The 17,180-nt window shown below is 46.6% G+C and overlaps 1 protein-coding gene across 1 annotated transcript in view; it reads left to right on the forward strand.

Annotated features, from left to right (window-relative positions):
- The window catches only part of LOC135696926 (uncharacterized), a 186,879-nt gene extending 172,732 nt beyond the window's left edge, over positions 1 to 14,147 (forward strand). The window contains exons 4-9 of the mRNA XM_065216467.1: positions 8,217 to 8,645; positions 8,707 to 9,597; positions 9,661 to 9,864; positions 9,931 to 11,463; positions 11,534 to 12,049; positions 12,114 to 14,147. Of these exons, the coding sequence (XP_065072539.1) occupies positions 8,217 to 8,645; positions 8,707 to 9,597; positions 9,661 to 9,864; positions 9,931 to 11,463; positions 11,534 to 12,049; positions 12,114 to 13,153 (4,613 nt within the window). The 3' untranslated portion in view covers positions 13,154 to 14,147. The remainder of the gene's footprint in view (positions 1 to 8,216; positions 8,646 to 8,706; positions 9,598 to 9,660; positions 9,865 to 9,930; positions 11,464 to 11,533; positions 12,050 to 12,113) is intronic.
- The last annotated feature ends 3,033 nt before the right edge of the window (positions 14,148 to 17,180 follow it).

Raw genomic sequence — 17,180 nt, forward strand, 5'->3', positions numbered from 1 at the left:
TTTTCCATCTGTCAAATTTAAGTGAAAATTCACCAAATGGAACGCAGCCTAAGGAGGTACTATAATGGTATGCTGCAAACAATGTTAATTTCGTCGCCAAAGAGATTAATCCTCCGAATTGCTCTGAGTTCAGACCGATCGAAAAATATTGGGAAATTGTCAAGCGAAAACTTTGAGGATGCAGTAAAGAAGTGACAAATGCCCAACAAATGCGTTTAAAGTGGAATAAGTTCGCCGGTACAGTGTCACCAGCGACTGTGCAGATCATGATGGCATCGATCACAAGTAAAGTGCGACAGTTCGTTCGAAACGGTGAAATGTAATAACTTGTTATATATCGTTTGAAAGCTGAATAAATACCCTTTTGTTTGACGTTTTGATCAATCGTGTATGTTGTTTAATTCTTGAGTTAAACGCTGTCCAGACTGGAGAGTTATAACATGTTATAACGGATATCAAATAATTGCAACACAGAAACCGCCATCAAGATAGCGCTATAACATGTTATAACTCTGTAGTCTGAACGTACTATTATGATCACTTGAATGCGCCCAAATTTACTTTGAATCGGGCTTTATGCAAAAAATATTCACATGCTTTTGGATGTTGAGTTGATCGTTATGTTCTGACCATTATTCGGGCCCAATAGAGCATTTTACGGGACGTTTCTGATTCAACTCACTCACGATTGAACTTTGACAGGAGGCAGTTACCTAACGGATGTGAGAAGCAATATCAATTCACGGCGAATGAGAACGACTCAAATTTGAGTTTAGTTCACTCATAATCGCCAAAAGTGCAGGAACTCAGCGATGAGTAAAATTTGTCCCATGGTTTCCTGTGGAAAACCTAAAAAATCTGCCGGAAAATGAGGAAATTGACGAAAATTTTATTCAGTCTCGGAATAGTACCAATAGACTAAGTGAATCCAATCTTTACTTTTCTCAAATTCAGGAATTTTTCCCTGGAAAATCCTGGAAAAACCTGGGAAAACATGAGGCAAATTAACTCATCGCTGAGTTCCTGCACTTTTGGCGATTATGAGTGAACTAAACTCAAATTTGAGTCGTTCTCATTCGCCGTGAATATCATCGAATACTTTCAGGCGAACAAGCTCCTGTCATTTCGTAAAATGGACTATTTCCTAATGGATACGCTGGCGTAAACAGGAATTCCGTAGTACATGGGACATGCGGATAGTGACAGAGTGCTGCTCCTGCCTCTGCCTGTCCGGAAACCGAGGCCACCCCCTGGAAACGAGTGAGCTACAATTTATAACAGAAGACTCAGCTAAAGAATTACCTTTCTTCCTCCCTTCGACGGGCTACTGAGACGAGCGGTGGCATTCGACAGGGGGGTGGTGGGTAAAAGTTCAAAACATTGAATTTCTTTCGGCTCGAACAAAAGTTTTCGTGGCCCGCTCGATTTCATGGATCACATAATTTATTCATTATGGCCTGAAGGACCGTTACAACCATCCTTCGTCGCAGCATGCTTTGTGTCTCGTTGTTGGTTGCGTGTGCATTTGATAGGTTGAAATGCGTGTTTTGCACAGGGTTGCATCAACCCGATTGCACGCATTGTTTTGCCCGCCATCCGTCCGTGTCTGTACCTACCTGCATAATTCATCGGAAAGTACGCCCTTATGCAAGTTTTTATAAAATTAAATTTCGAGTTTCAAATGAAACCTGCTGACCACGCGGCGGTGCCTACTTCGATTATGTAACTTTTAACACCACCAATAACAAAAGAGACGCCATGATGTTTGTTGTTGGTGTTGTTGCTGATTGGTCAGTCGCACCTTTTCTCCAACTCGGTTCAACAGACAACAACGATAGCTGGCTCCGATGACGACGACCACGACGGTGACGGTGAAGCAGTTGTGTGTCAAGATGATTTCATAACCGCGAACCGAGCCAAAGTTGGCCATGATGATGTGATGGCGTGGGGCATGGGGCGACAACGCAAACACTCACCGCCGCCGAGTGTGGAAGTTGCTGGAAATGAAATCAAAATCGGAGGAAAAAGTGCGGAGAAACCTGTTGTTTGAATAATAAAATGTGAATCACGACGATGACGACGGATAAGCGCGAGGCTGGCTTCGATTGTTGTTAGGAAAGTGCAGAAAGACACGTTGAGTCAGCTACCTGTCTGTGACATTGTCAACCCCTCGTGTTTGCCGTTGATCTCCTCGCTTTGATAGTTGATTTGCTATGCAAATTAGATTTGACGACGTGCAGCATCTTCTTGCCGGTGGCGGGAATCGACAATGATTATGCGTAACTTGAATCGTATTTTCAATCGGAGATGTCTCCGATCTGAATCTCGTTTGTAGGAGCATCCCCCGAAGATTGGTGATAAATATTCTGTAGCAAGCAAGCGGGAATGCTACACGAATAACAGGAAATTTTGCTTGCAGGCAAAGATTTACATTTGATTTACATCAGTAGCAAATCAATTAGCTCCACGGTAACATGGCATTTTAATAGAATTTTGAACACGGCAGTTTTCGACAAGAAATAATCCAGACAATAATTGTCTAAGGTCGTGTTCCATTTGCCGAGTTATATTTAACCTGCAATTAGAAGTGACGGTCTGGTAGTTATTTTCAAGGTTCGAATATTAGTCTCGACATCAGGATTTCGATTCCATTTGTAATGAACTCACACATCGGTTATCTACTTCACAGAAAATATCCGTTGCTTTCTAACCTACTAATAAATCTTCCAAAATTAAAAATTATGCCTCAATCCAGCCAATTTGTTTTGACTGTCAAAATATAAAACGGTACAAAATCCTAACATATTTCCCCTGCGTGATCCAGATTCAGATCCAGATCCGATTGCAAATCCTCCCAATCCCAATCAGCGAATGAATAATAACCCCCCTGAAAACCTCTTAGATCATCAGCTTTTCCCTTGTTCCCCGATTCCTACACCACCAAACACCACCATTAGCAGCCAGTGCCAGTGTCATCCGCCGTTCTTCATTTCGTAATCCGAGATCCAACCACCTTCCTATTAATGGGACAAATATGCAAATCGCCCCCGCCGCTGCTTCACAACGCAGAAAATTACGACATTCGACAGTCGGAATCTTCTATCTGATGGGCTCTCGCCAATTTATCCCGACCAGTGGCAACTAAAGTCCTCTGGCAAAAGTTTGGACGTCTGCCGAAAGTTGTTCCAAATCGAACTGTCAAAATGCACTGCTTTGCTCGATTGAAGAATTTAAGGGAGGGAAGGTCCATTAATTATGTCACGCAAATTTGGCTCATTTTCAACCCATTCCCCTCCCTCCTTTGCCACATTTTTTGTATGGACCTTGAGTTTTTTTTTTGTATGGCTCGTCACAGTTTCCAGTTTCGTCCCCCCCCCTCCTCCCTAAAAGTGTGACATAATTAATGGACGATCCCTGACGAGTGAGTGAACTGGGTAATGACGTTTTGCTATCTGTCAAATTGCATGAAATTTTAATGGAAAACGACACAGATGCATTTTATTTCAAAAAAGACTTGGCAGCACTGCTGTGGAATGCGAGCGGGATGGAAAGAACCCAGTTTTTTTACGATCGCTTATGGCCGTCACAATTTGGCAAAACGTCATTATCATTTTCACAACATTTCCATCTGCTGGTCGACCGTAACGTAAATTCATCAATTGGCAAATCAAAGCAAAGCCAAAACCTAGTTGTTAGATCCGCAATTACAATAATGATGATGTAGCAAAAACAAAAATGTCATGCAATTTGACAGATATCAAAACGTCACCCACTCGCCATATGGGAGTCAATCGTCACTTTGATTCTTGAATATCTTGCAGAAAAATAGACAGGGATGCATGAAAATAGGCGAATCCAACAGAAATTAAGCGATCGTTTCAGCCAATTGAATCCTGCTTTCCGTACCAGAAGTGTCCCGAGAAGCAGGATTACAAACTGGTCGTGTATTTCCCTCCCGAGCAAGAGGGGAAGGTGATCACGACGCTGAGGATGGCACACCCAACCGTCCCGAGGAAATTGAACCAAACCACCAAAACCGGGGCGCTCCCCCTTCGCAACCAGAACAGCACGAATCCAAGGATTCAACCGTTGCTGAGGCGCAGCGAAAGGGAGCGGTAAGTTTCTCAATTTCTTTGCACGTTACGGAGCTGTTTCTGCAGGTCCATGCATTACAGATGTCCCCAACTGCTACAACGATATCGAGGGCCGAGACGACCGTACCTATTGGCTGAAGGCCATTCGAGAGGAATTGGATTAGATTGAGACGAACCGAGTATGGGAAGCTACAACGTTGTCCCCAGGGTGTCAAGCCGCTCCAGTCGAAAAGGGTGTTTCGTATGAAGCAGAACGGCAACGGCGAGGAGGTGCGCTACAAGGCCCCATCACAAAGTTGATCACTATCCGTAGCTGTCGGCGTGCACCATTGATTTCTGTTCCAGATGGGCGTCAAGACGGCGTTCCTTCATGGTGAGCTGACACGCGTAGAAGCTGATCAAGGCATGATGTGCAAGCTACAGACGTTCCTGTACGGATTAAAGCAGTCTCCTCGCTGCAGGAACGAGCTGCTCAATGGAAAGTTGCTCAATATGGGATTCACCCGGTCATTTCACGACTACTGCTTGTATATATCTGGGGAGGACGTGCTGTAAAATCAGCCTACTGATCATCTTGTATGAAACTGGTTCCAAACGTAAACAAACGCTGTAGGTTTCTTATGGCTTGTTTACGTTTGGAACCAGTTATGCGAGGTAGGCGACGATTGTTCGTATTTGACAGCTGATCATCATCATTTACGTCGACGACCTATTGATCGCTGGAAGGAAGCTGACTTCGATCTTGCGGCTCAAGAACTGCCTTGTTCAAGATGACCGACTGCGGCGAGATGAACTACTTCCTGGGCATGAAGCTGATGTACAACCGAGAAGAAGAAACGCTTCAACTTTCGCAAGAAGCCCAAGTAATGAAGATCCTGCAGCGATTCAGAATGGTCAGAAAGGGCCTATCATTGTTGATCGATTCTCTTCATCGATTTTCTCTTTCGCGAATAACCCGACTGCGAATGAATTTCCCATTCAGTGTGTTGTTTAAGGCGCAAGCTAACATCATCTTCTGTCGAACTGTGCTGCGAGCTTAGCAAGAAATTCGTTTATGTTGCCGTCGTAAACCAAAGAGAAAGTCGATGAAGAGTATCGATCACCAAGGATAGGCCCTTTTTCAAATTGTAAGTTGCGGCTTACCTGCCAACCTATAGCTGGCCCGATTTTACCCGGGGGGTGGCCTCGAGCAGGGGTATTTCCCCCAAAGTCGTTCGGATTTGGGTGAAACAAAGCAACAAAAAGAAAATTCAATTTTAGACGTCTATTATAAACTTATATGTGGCCTCCTCCTTGCTGTTGCTGCTGCTGTTCGTTGGGGCCCTTCGATGACGGTCTGGTGGCGGTTCTGCGGCTACAAAGCACGGACTGTGCTGAGCGGTTTGCTTCTTCGCTGCTTAGCCGCTGTCCTTAACACTTAGCGGGGGGATGAGCTGGGCTCGCAACCCCGGCAGACATCGCAGTGTTTCTGCCCAGGTAAACTCACCTGTAGTACTGCCTGCTTCATTAACTGCGGTGGCGAGACTGGCTCTATTGTCTGAGCCACCGCAGTCAGGACGGCGAGTGTCTACCGGATCCTTTGTGGTTAGCCGGGGAAATGATTAGCTCCTTAGTGCTTAGCTTCCCACAATGGCTATCCGACACTCTGTTGCACTCACAACTTTCACGGCCACGGAGCCGACTTTCACTCGCGGTGCACAAACAAATCCTGCGGACTGGCACTTGCGTCGCGGCTGGGCAAACCTTTCCCATCAGTTAAAGTCCTTTTTCTCGGGACTAACGGAAAAAGCGTCTTCGAACAAAAAAACCCGCGTAGACTCCACCGCGGCTCGTAACTTTCTTTCTTTTCGTTCACAACGTCACAATCTTCCGCAATCACAAAAAACGCCATCGTGCTCCTGCAACCGCGCTCGACTGTCATGTTCCTATGTTTTCGCCTTCTTTTGCAGTGGGAGGAGCGTTTGGGGCCTAATTTTATTTGGGACGCGATACAATCTAAAACGATAATTTTTTTTTTCCTATCTAACTAAACTAATAACAACAAAAAACGAATAAAATAACGCGCAAAATTGACAAATTCAAATTATTCACGAAGGCATAGTGGTGAGTATGTCGCCGACCGTGCAATGACAACAAGAACAAAGCATAACAAACACGGCACACGCTCGTGAGAAACACGACAATATTACACTCGGCGGCAAAACTACACAAAACGGGATAAATTGTAACACGCAGGTTACAAAATGTTACGCGTTAATCTAAGAATCAAAGTGACGATTGATGAATCTACGTTACGGTCGACCAGCAGATGGAAATGATGTGAAAATGATAAAGACGTTTTGCTACCTGTCAAATCGTTTGGAATATTTTTTAGTACATCATCACTTTTGTGGTTTTGGTTATCAAACCTAGGTGTCGCATGCACTGGTGCAGTTTCGCGTAAATTCATCAATTGATGAATTTAAGCAAAGGTAAAACTGGCCATGTGACACCTAGTTTTCAGATTTGCAATTACAAAACTAATGATGTACTAAAAAATATTCCATACGATTTGACAGGTAGCAAAACGTCATTATCATTTTCACATCATTTCCATCTGCTCGTGTCGACCGTCAGTTAAATTCATCAATTGGCAAATCAAAGCAAAGCCAAAACTGGTCATGCGACACCTAGTTTTAAGATCCGCAATAACAAAAATAATGATGTACTAAAGAAACTGCCATGCAATTTGACAGATATCAAAACGTCATTACCATTTTCACTCACTCGCCATCTGTGAGTCAATCGTCACTTTGATTCTTCAATCTCGCAAGGAAAGTAAAATTTCATCCGGAATGCGCCACCTTCATGTCGATGACGATATCAATGAAAACAATCTTTCCTTTACCGATTTCTTTAGAATTGCGTATTGGGACAAGAAATGCTAAAGGAAAAGTGATTTCTTAAGCATTCCGTGTCCTATCCAGGGGCGAGATGTGCTGCCAAATCGGCCTACTGAAAATCCATCAATGAGATGTAAATATGTAAGAGGCTCAGTGAATTTCTCATCTCTTTCGTTCTCCCGCTATTTAAACGGTTGAAGAAATGTGACGTCAAGCTCCGTCATCCATTTAATAAGCCAGAGAATGAAAGAGACAATAAATTTACTGGGCCTCACCTGTTTACGCTCATTGATTTTCCATATGTGAACTTGGTTCCAAACCGAGTTCCAAACATAAACAAGCCATGCGACACCTAGTTTTCAGAATTGCAATTACAAAAGTGATGATGTACTAAAAAATCGACCGTCACGTAAATTGATCAATAGACTGAGAGAAACCAATTTTTACCAGGAAAAACCTTGTTAAACATTAGGAAAATTTAATCATCGCGGAGTTCCTGCACTTTTAGCTAAATATTTATGAGTAAACTGAACTCAAATATGGGGTTTTCCGGTGACTGTCGTCCATACTTTTACTAGAGGGCTTTAGTGGTAAACAGGTTCGGTTCGCATGGAACGCATCAGAGACCGATGGAGATACATTCTTGAGTCAATAGGATAGGATTTGGTGGAACCTTCAAGGCCAAATGGCAAATGAGAATGCGGGGATTTGTCCGACAACAAATGATAATCAACTGATGATGGTCGCATTGATGACACTCACACACACATACACATGGAACGCTAAATAGTCGAACAAAAAATAGAGGCTCTACGAGTCGATTCAAAATTTCCAACCGCACGGGGTGGGCGGAAGCGAGGTTATGTTCGGCGTTTATCAGCAAAACTAATGACTCCGGTTCAACTGGATCAAGCGAGACAGAAAACCCGTTCACAAGCTAAGACAATTTTCCAGTTTTCACGCGATAAAGTACCGTTTCGGTCGTTTTGGTTTCTTTGCACAACCGCCTCCGGGCGGCATTGACTTTTTGCGCAATCATACCTAATTGGGTTCCCTCTTTTGTGCTCGTCGTTCGTAGCCCGTTCACTGCCGATAAGAGTTAAACCTTCGCGACGTCCCCACTGCCAAGTGCAAATAAACGAAATCGAAACATGCGACACACCTTCCACCTCTCTTCGCACACATGTTCTTCACTTTTGATTTCATTCCTCTCCTCTCTCTTCTCGCCCTGTTCCATCAGAAATAATAGAATTAACAGCCTGTCAGCATCTGCGACGTGCGGAATCACGCCGCGCCAAGTCACTAGGCGATAATTTGCTACAATCGGTGCGGATACCGCGCTGCACGGCCATGGGTGACTTCGAGCCGGTTCAGTGTTCGAACGAACTCAACGGAACGGAATGCTGGTGCGTCGACGAGTACGGAGTCGAACTGGCCGGTAGCCGGCGAACCAACGGGGACGATGTCAACTGCACGTCCATCGAAACCAGCTGCCAGGCGTCCAGCTGTCGGATGTTCTGCCCGGCAGGCTTCGCACGGGATCTTAGCAGCGGCTGTCCGATTTGCAAGTGCCGCGATCCCTGCGAAGGTGTCCAGTGCCCACGCGGACAGCAGTGCGAACCGCAGGAGGTCAACTGCAAGAACGAACCCTGTCCACCCGTTCCGACTTGTGAGTATAGCTAGATTCGGGAAGTTCCCCATGATTAACCTCAATTTTCCCTATCCCGCAGGTCGCAAAGCCCGATCCCTATCGGATCTCTGCCCAGCAGGTCAACCGCTGGCCATCAGCGGAACCGCCCGACCATTCCTCTGCGGTAACGATCCGGGCAAACCTTCCTGCCCACCCTTGTACCGCTGCCTGGTCCAGTCCGGCAACGACTACGGCGTCTGCTGTCCAGCGTCTCTTCAGTTCGAGAAACCTGGAACCTGCCCGAAACCGGACGAGATCAAGTCCACCGACAGCACCGGATACCTCTGCGGAACCCCTTGCGGACACGATCTCGAGTGTCCTCAGATGCAGAAGTGCTGCACCTCCAACGGCTGCGGACGTAACTGTCAACAGCCGCACAACGTGACCACCTGTCACCAGGCTCGAATGCTTTCGGAACTGCTCTCGATCAACGAACGCGAAGGCCGCGGTTACGTTCCGCAGTGCGACGGCCCTGGTGGAAGCTTCTCGATGCGACAATGCTCCCGCAACGGACTGGTTTGCTGGTGCGTGGATCCCAAGAGCGGCAACAAGATCAAGGGAACGATGGGCGCCGCACTGATGGTCAACTGCGACGGTGTCGAGAACATGATCGGCCGCAGCGGTGGACGAAGCGTTGACGGAGCATCGCAAGCGCTATGCGATCACAACATCTGCGCCGCTGTTTGCGAGTACGGCTTCAAGAACGATCACAACGGCTGTCCAACGTGCGAATGCTCGGAACCCTGCGAAGGCTTCCTCTGCCCATCGGGATCGCACTGCGAAGTGGCCAAGGACCCGAAATGTGCTTCCTTTTCGGGACTGTGCTCCTCGGAACCAATCTGCAAGCCGGACCTGGTGTATTCCAACCCGTGCGAAATGGGTACTCCACTGGCCGATAATGCCACCGGTGAACTGCTGTACTGTCATCAAGGTAAGTTTCTTCGAAGCGTGTCTTCTGGCATTCCTAGTAGCTTATCAACCATCACTCCATCAGACCGCCCCAAGAGCCGCGAGTACCAGAGCCGCACGTTCTTCGACGACGCCGAAGAGGACATGCTGGGCCGGAAGCGTTCCCTATCCAACACCATCAACTGCCCGGAGACGCACGAATGCATGAAGCTACACGGCGAATCGGGAAGCGTTTGCTGTCCCGTGGAAAACGAAACCGTTCCGACGCCGGAAGGACGTCAACAGTCCAGTAAGTACTCTCTGTTTGCTTTTTCTCATTCAATGTTCTAACCTTATTGTTTGCTCCCCCCTAAAGTGTGCGAATATCTGCGTGACTTTTCGGATCGCATGGAGGGAACGGTTGAGGGTATGGAGCTAGCACTGCCGCCACCAAGCTGTTCGATGGACGGAGGCTATGAAGCGGTGCAGTGCACCCGGAAGAAGGTCCGGGTCAATCGTGTCGAGCAGCGACGCTACCTGGAGCAGAACAACATCCGACAGATGCGCAAACTGCTGGAAGATGCCAAGCGTGTCAAGCGAGACACCGTCATTCCGACCCCGGGCCAGAACCTGAAGTTGGTGAAAGTTGACGATGTGTACGGCAGCACGCGCCTGCAGGCTTCCGATGAGAACGCATCGGATGCTGTCATGTCCTACCTGCGTCAGCGCATGCTGATACCGGAGGAAGACCTCGGTGTCCAAGGCCGATCTGCCAAGATTATCGATTACAACCGGGTGGATTCGAAGAACTCCAATGTCAATGTGGACAAACCGGAGATCAAGCCTTCGACGCTGCTGAAGAAACCGTCTCCCGTTGAGGATGACTTGATAGAAATCGACGTCGAAGAGTGCTGGTGCGTAGACAACTTCGGTACCGAGATTCCCAGAACTCGAGGAATGAACGCCACCAAAAAGTCGTGCGAAGATTTGCGCGAATCTCTCGGCTGCCTGGACTTGACCTGCCGAATGGGTTGCGACTACGGTTTTCTACTAGATTCGGACACGCAGTGTCCGTCCTGCGAATGCCGTGACCCGTGTGACAGTGTTCCATGCCCAGAAGGCCAAGAATGTCGATCGGTTGAAGTGTCCTGTGAAGGTGAATACTGTCCACCGGTACCGGCGTGCTTCCCGAAGAAACCCGGCCAGTGTCCGTTCCTGGTTCCACCGGGTAGCGAAAATGCCGACTCCGGATCCTGCGAATACGAATGCCGAACCGATGCACACTGCGAAGCTTCCAAGCGTTGCTGCTCGAACGGCTGTGGAACGCAGTGCGTCGAACCGCAGCTGAAGACCGCATGCCAACATCTGCAGACCATCCAGCTGCACCAGGCCAGCGAGTTGGGAGTTCCACCCAAACAGAAGTACATCTCCCAGTGCGATATCGATGGAAGCTATCGAACAATCCAGTGCGGTCCCGGAAACGTCTGCTGGTGCGTCGATGAATACGGAAACGAGAAGAGTGGAACGCGCTCTACGAATGCCGAACCCAACTGCGACATCTATCTGAAAAGCGAATGCCCCCTGAGGAAGTGTCCGCCGTGCGAGTACGGCTACAAGATCGATGCCAACGGGTGCAAGACCTGCGAGTGCCGCAACCCGTGCGGTGAAATCTCCTGTCCCCGAGGCGAAGAGTGCCAACTGATCCAAGTCGAGTGTATCTCCGTGCCGTGTCCGAAGATGCCGATCTGCGTGCCGATCCGTGATTCCGTCTGTCCGGAAGGACTCCCGCTGAAATCCGGAGGGCGCGAGACCGTCTGTGGCCCACAAAACGACGCCGAAACCTGCCCGTCCACGCACGTCTGCCAGCTCAATCTGATCAGCAACCGGGGGTCTTGTTGTGCTAAAACAAGTAAGTTATCGATGGATACCTGCAGGTTGTGTCCGCGTTATTAATAAATTATCTCATTTTTTTTTTGCAGGAGATGTTTGCTTCGAATCGATCGAATCGAGCTGCCTGGCGTCGGAGATGCACCTCTCGGACAACAACGACCTAGAAAGTATCACCAAGTGGCGTTTCAGTCCACGGTTGAACAAATGCGTCCCGGTTAATCTGCCAAAATCGAGCAACTGTCAATCGAAGAATTTGTTCCACAGCGAACAGGCCTGCAACGGAGTTTGTCCGGTTTTGTCCCAGTGCGAACGACTGCGGTTGAAGAATGCGATGGCCGCCAAGCGTGCCGGACAGCCGAGCACTTGGTTCCAGCCGCGCTGCGATCCGGAAACCGGCTTTTGGAGCCCAGTGCAGTGCCTCGGATCGACCGGTCCCAGCAACGGAACGACGACACAGGAAACTCCCAGCCTTGGAGTTTGCTGGTGTGCGGATAAGAAGGGAGCTCCGGTCAAGGGCTCACTGACCAAGGGTTCGGAACCCAAGTGCAGCAGCCGGCAAGCCAGGAGGCGGCTATCTTCCAGCGGCGAGGAATCCAGCGATCCAGGTAAGTGATTCCTTCTTTAACTAGCGAATAGGTTCTCTAAAGTTTCGATCTTTTCCCCGCACAGTCATGGAGGAACTGATCCGGCAGATTACCTTCTTGGTCGACGAGAACAACTACATCGACGAAGACCTAGAACCCACGGTGCCGTCAGCCAGTGCACCCAACACTCTGGCCAACTTCGCCCCGGAACCGCGCTATATCGGTTCCATCTCGGCCGTGACGGAGAAGATCATCGAGATGGCCAGAACCGACGATGGAAGCAACTTCATCGAAGATCCGGTGAAAAAGCTTAGCGCCTCCACGACCCGCTGCCAGGCGCTGAAGCTGGCAGCTTCCTTTCCCGTTGCCTGCGACGATAACGGCGCTTTTGAACCGACCCAGTGCAATGGAGATACCTGTTGGTGCGTAGACGCAGCTGGTAATCAGCTGCCTCTATCCAGCACCTTCAAGCGAGGTATCCGCAGTTGTCTCTTCACTGCGATCGACGCCGTGGAAATCGAACTGCATCTCAACAATCCGCACCAACGGATCCTGCTGAACCTGTACGAAGTGCTCCGAAACGATCTGCTCTCGCTGATCGGCAGCATCTTCGACAACTACCGAGTGCACGAAAACAGCGACGGCAGCGTAATGCTCCGCTTCGACCTCATCGAGGACAACAAAGTGGATGACGCCTTCGCAATCGAGGAAATGGTTCGCGATCATGTCTTCGTCATGTACCACGGCGCTCTCATAGCGGACGTCACCCAGTCTCGTTTCTCGCACAAAATCTCCACCAATCTCCCAGTACCTCAGCAATCGTCTGGCATTCCGGAGAACACCTTCCAAACGATCGTGTTCGTCCTGGCCACGGCTTCCGCTTTTCTCGTAAGCATTCTGGTCGTGTTTGTCATGCTCAAACGGGGCAAAAACAAGATGAAGCACTACAGCAATGGCAACCGGATGATGAGCATCGGTGCCGACAAGTACCTGGACTACAGTTCACCGATCTTCGTGCTCAGTGCCAACGATACCAAATCGCTTCCGGATCAACACCACCGTCGACCGGCAACGACGCAGGTCAATGCGCCAGTGCCGGACGACGACTGCTCCGAAGGGCACTAAGCTGATTCCAAACTCGTGAAACCTATTTTCTAAACACGTGGGCCAAACTCTTTCCCTGTTATTTTTTCGTGTATATATTTTAAAAAAATCCGTACTTTTAACTAACCTTTCCCGAGAAAAGAAAATCACCATTGAATAATATAGCATTCAAAACGCAAAACCAACACTTCCTTGTTCCTCAAAACATTTCCCATTCCTATTTGCTGATAACTGTTTTAGCGTGTAGTCGCCTCTAACACACACACACAAACATACAAACACTCGTAGTTATATCTTTGTACACCGCTAGCAACTATCGTTGTAGATTTTTAAAGCATAAACAATCGTTAGATATTGTGGGGTTTTTTGTACTATTTTTCTCAAACTCTGGGTGAGCGGTTTCCTGTTTCCTATCTCCTATCTCTCTCTCTCTTTGTTCCTTATTTCCTTAGCACAGTAGTTGTTTTTAGTCTACCAATTTACTATTACCGATCGCGCGACGAGATGATGTTCTGAGGGTTCCCCCCGAAAAACAATGATTACCGCGGCTTTGGCAAGTCACACAAACACATGTACATAGATAGACAGTTTTTGGAGAAAGCGAGCGAGCATATGAGCGGCCAGAGCAGTACGAGGAGGCCTGTACTGGGAAGATTGGTTGGAGATTGGTGCGAATCCGAATTCCGTTTGTTAGGTTAGGACTCTACACTTTTTTTATGTGAGTTGCCACACTCGTAGTAGGCGGCAAGATGCTTTTATTTATTTATTTTTGACGCTTTGTTTAGGAAGGAGGAAGGAAAGAAGAGTATAAGCAGTGAGTTTATTGATAGTTGTGTTTTGTTTCGTTTTGTTTTCCTGCGGCAGTTTAGATGCGAGCAGGAAAACTGTGCAGAAATTTTAGACGAAAAATGACCATGTAAATAAAGTTTAAATCAAATGTGAAATCCAATATATCACTGTGAGAACAAGTTTATGCTCCATTTCAATAAAATTGAAGCAAACGATATAGTTAAAACCGACGAACGTTGCCTTCAAGGTGTATCCGAATCTCCAGAGCTGTAGGGGGTTGGTTAGCTAGTTTTGCCAGTAGCTGGACAGTCGAAAAAAAAATCTAACCTGGCTTCATACATATCAACCCCCTTGTTCTATTGCAGATTTCCCCATTTTCAGGGCTGGAAAGCACCTTAGAGCAACCGTAACGGTACGCTGCTAAACTCATTTTAGCAGCCCTCATCATAGCGCAGCTACCGTATCGGGGGTTGCCATACGAGTAACTAAAATAGCAGTCGGCTTCTCGGTGAGAAGCGCGTTACCAAATTTAGGCTCTGAACCATTTGGTGGATTATTTTAACTTTTGGTTAAAATTTGACAGATGAAAAGTTATCGATTAACCCTGCTATCCGAGCATGGTTATTTCTGACAGACAAGAAGTTAAATTTTGACAACCGTGGCTCGAAAACCGGTCGATCGACAGCACGGGGATTTTCGAACATAGAAAATAACTTTCGAAATGTCACTTTTAACCACGAGTTAAATTTATCTCGGCAAATGGTTCACAGCCTTAGCAGCGCGATAGCAGCGCGGGAGAAAGGTTGCTATTCGTAGAAATGTCAAAATGCTCACTACCGGTACGGACTACGGCGAGTAAATTGATAACCGCGATAGCAGCGACCGGTGTGGAGAAGAGTGATTAAACTAAAATGAGAGCGCTGTGCGCTGTTAAAATAGTCGCGCAAATGACAACGACCGTTACGGTTGCTCTTAGAGCGTTAGCAAAGCAACTTTGTGCATGCATCTCACAACACTCGACAAAGAGGGTGTGGTTCTCCCATTTACTTCGCACACTCTTTTCCAACTGATCTGTGAGTGGTACACTCCGTGCGGCGCAGGGAGCGAATAATGTCTTCTTTGAATTCGTTGCAGACTTTGCTTACCACGACTGCATGCATAGGAGATGAAGAAGAGCATAACGAAGAAGAATTTTGTCTTTTGCAACCACACTGAGTGGCGCTCCTTGCATCGGAGCCATCGGAGCGATGGCTACACATTGAGCTTTCGTTATTTCTGGGTGTGTGTCTGTCTTCTCTTCTCCACTGCTTTACACTTGCGCAGGGTGAAAGACAAGCAAATTTTGTGTTTGCTTGATTCCCACTTTGTTTAAATATTTCAGAAAATCAGTACATTGCGCACACACTTAGAAAATAATACCGAACTCGGTTTGATTTCAACCCGAGAGGGGCGACACATCTAAATCTCAAATCTCAATTCTAGATGCTCAAAAAATCTCACACTAGCGAAAAAATCTTCTTTCATTTCTCGCATCTACTTGCATCGCGCATCATCTTTTTGCAGGAAATCTTCAAAATCGTGATAAATCTTCTTTCTATCTACTAAGCGTACGCGCAGCTAGCCACAGCAGAACACAATATTTCCTGCATCGTAGATAAAGTCGCCCCCCTGGTTTCAACGGAGTTTTTAGCTGCTGAACGCTCGGTAGTCTGTTCGGTTCAAAGAGGAATAACCGAGCTGTCGTTAGTTCTTTTTATACCCACAATGTGTCAAAGTTACCGAAAATCTCGGTTGACGAAAAATAAACTTAAGCAGAAATAACCGAACATCGGTTTACTCAAGAACTACCGAACGCTGTCAAACAAACCGACCCACCTGTTGTAATTACGGAATTCGGTTTTTTGGGAAGTGCTCTGTTTTCACTTCAAATCCTGCTTTAAATTTCTATGAAGGAAACGTTACTTCGAAGTTTCATAAAAATAAAACCAGTTATGTAATGCGACAGATGATAATATCACAGACAAACAGACGTAACTCTTTGAAAAACTTGTTCTTGAAAACATAGTATCTCAAAACATATAACCTCAGTAGCGACATCTCTCTGGCTTCTCGCGGAAAACAAGCTTGCTCGCTAGCTCGTAAACAATATTGCATAAAAGTTCTATAGAATATATAGAAACGTCAAAGTGATCCGATGCCAGCGCTGCGGCGAGTAGTTCGCGGAACTGATAATATTCAAATCAACCGTTAAATGCATGAACGAAGATACACAATGAAGAGTTACGTCTGTTTGTCTGTGATAATATTTCTTATTTTTATTAACTCTTCCAAATATATACTTGAATAAAATACTTACAAAAGATTTCAATCAAACGTGCAGAACTTTTTCCATTTTCACTGAATTGTTGCACACGTCCAACGAGCACACGCGAGAAAAAAAATAAACTCAGCTTAGAGAACCGAGTTTTCGGTTAAAATTTCCGTCACGAAGTTGAGCGCAAGTGGAACGTATGACGTTAAAGCGTTTGACGTTCGGTTCAGTTTACCGAGTTTCTCGGTTGTCACGTACCGAATTCGTAAATTTCGATACTTCACCGTACTTTTCGGTTCAGCCACAGACAAACAGACGTAACACTTCATTATACATCTTCGTTCACGTATTTAACGGTTGATTTGAATATTATCAGTTCCGCGAACTACTCGCTGCAGCGCTGGAATCGGATCACTTTGACGTTTCTATACATTCTATATAACTTTTATGCAATATTGTTTGCGAGCTAGCGAGCAAGCTTGTTTTCCGCGAGAAGCCCGAGAGATGTCGTTACTGAGGTCCTATGTTTTGAGATACTATGTTTTCAAGAAAAACTTTATCAAAGAGTTACGTCTGTTTGTCTCTGGTTCAGCCTTCATTTCTATATGTGAAATTTATACTATTTTACCGACATTCGGGTCTGATTCGATAAATACACCTGAAAAAAAATGTTTTTAAACCATTTCAAGACCAACAATTGTAATGGCCTTAACTCCATTTTGTAAACAAACCTTGTAAGGCCATTTTCTCGCGAACCGAAACCTTCATTCGCAAACCTAAACCACAATCGGGTAGAGGAGAATTTCCCCTACCTGTTCATTATGTTGGTTTGCCTTTGCGGACCTCGGTTCGCGAGAAAATGGCCTTACAAGGTTTGTTTACAAAATGCAGTTAAGGCCATTTCAATTGTTGGTCTTGATTTGTTCGGTTTCTCGTTGGTAACCGAAG

This window comes from Ochlerotatus camptorhynchus, unplaced genomic scaffold (assembly GCF_037179485.1).
Source record: "Ochlerotatus camptorhynchus isolate MF236.1 unplaced genomic scaffold, CSIRO-AGI_Acam_v1.1 ptg000063l, whole genome shotgun sequence".
NCBI lineage: Eukaryota > Metazoa > Arthropoda > Insecta > Diptera > Culicidae > Ochlerotatus > Ochlerotatus camptorhynchus.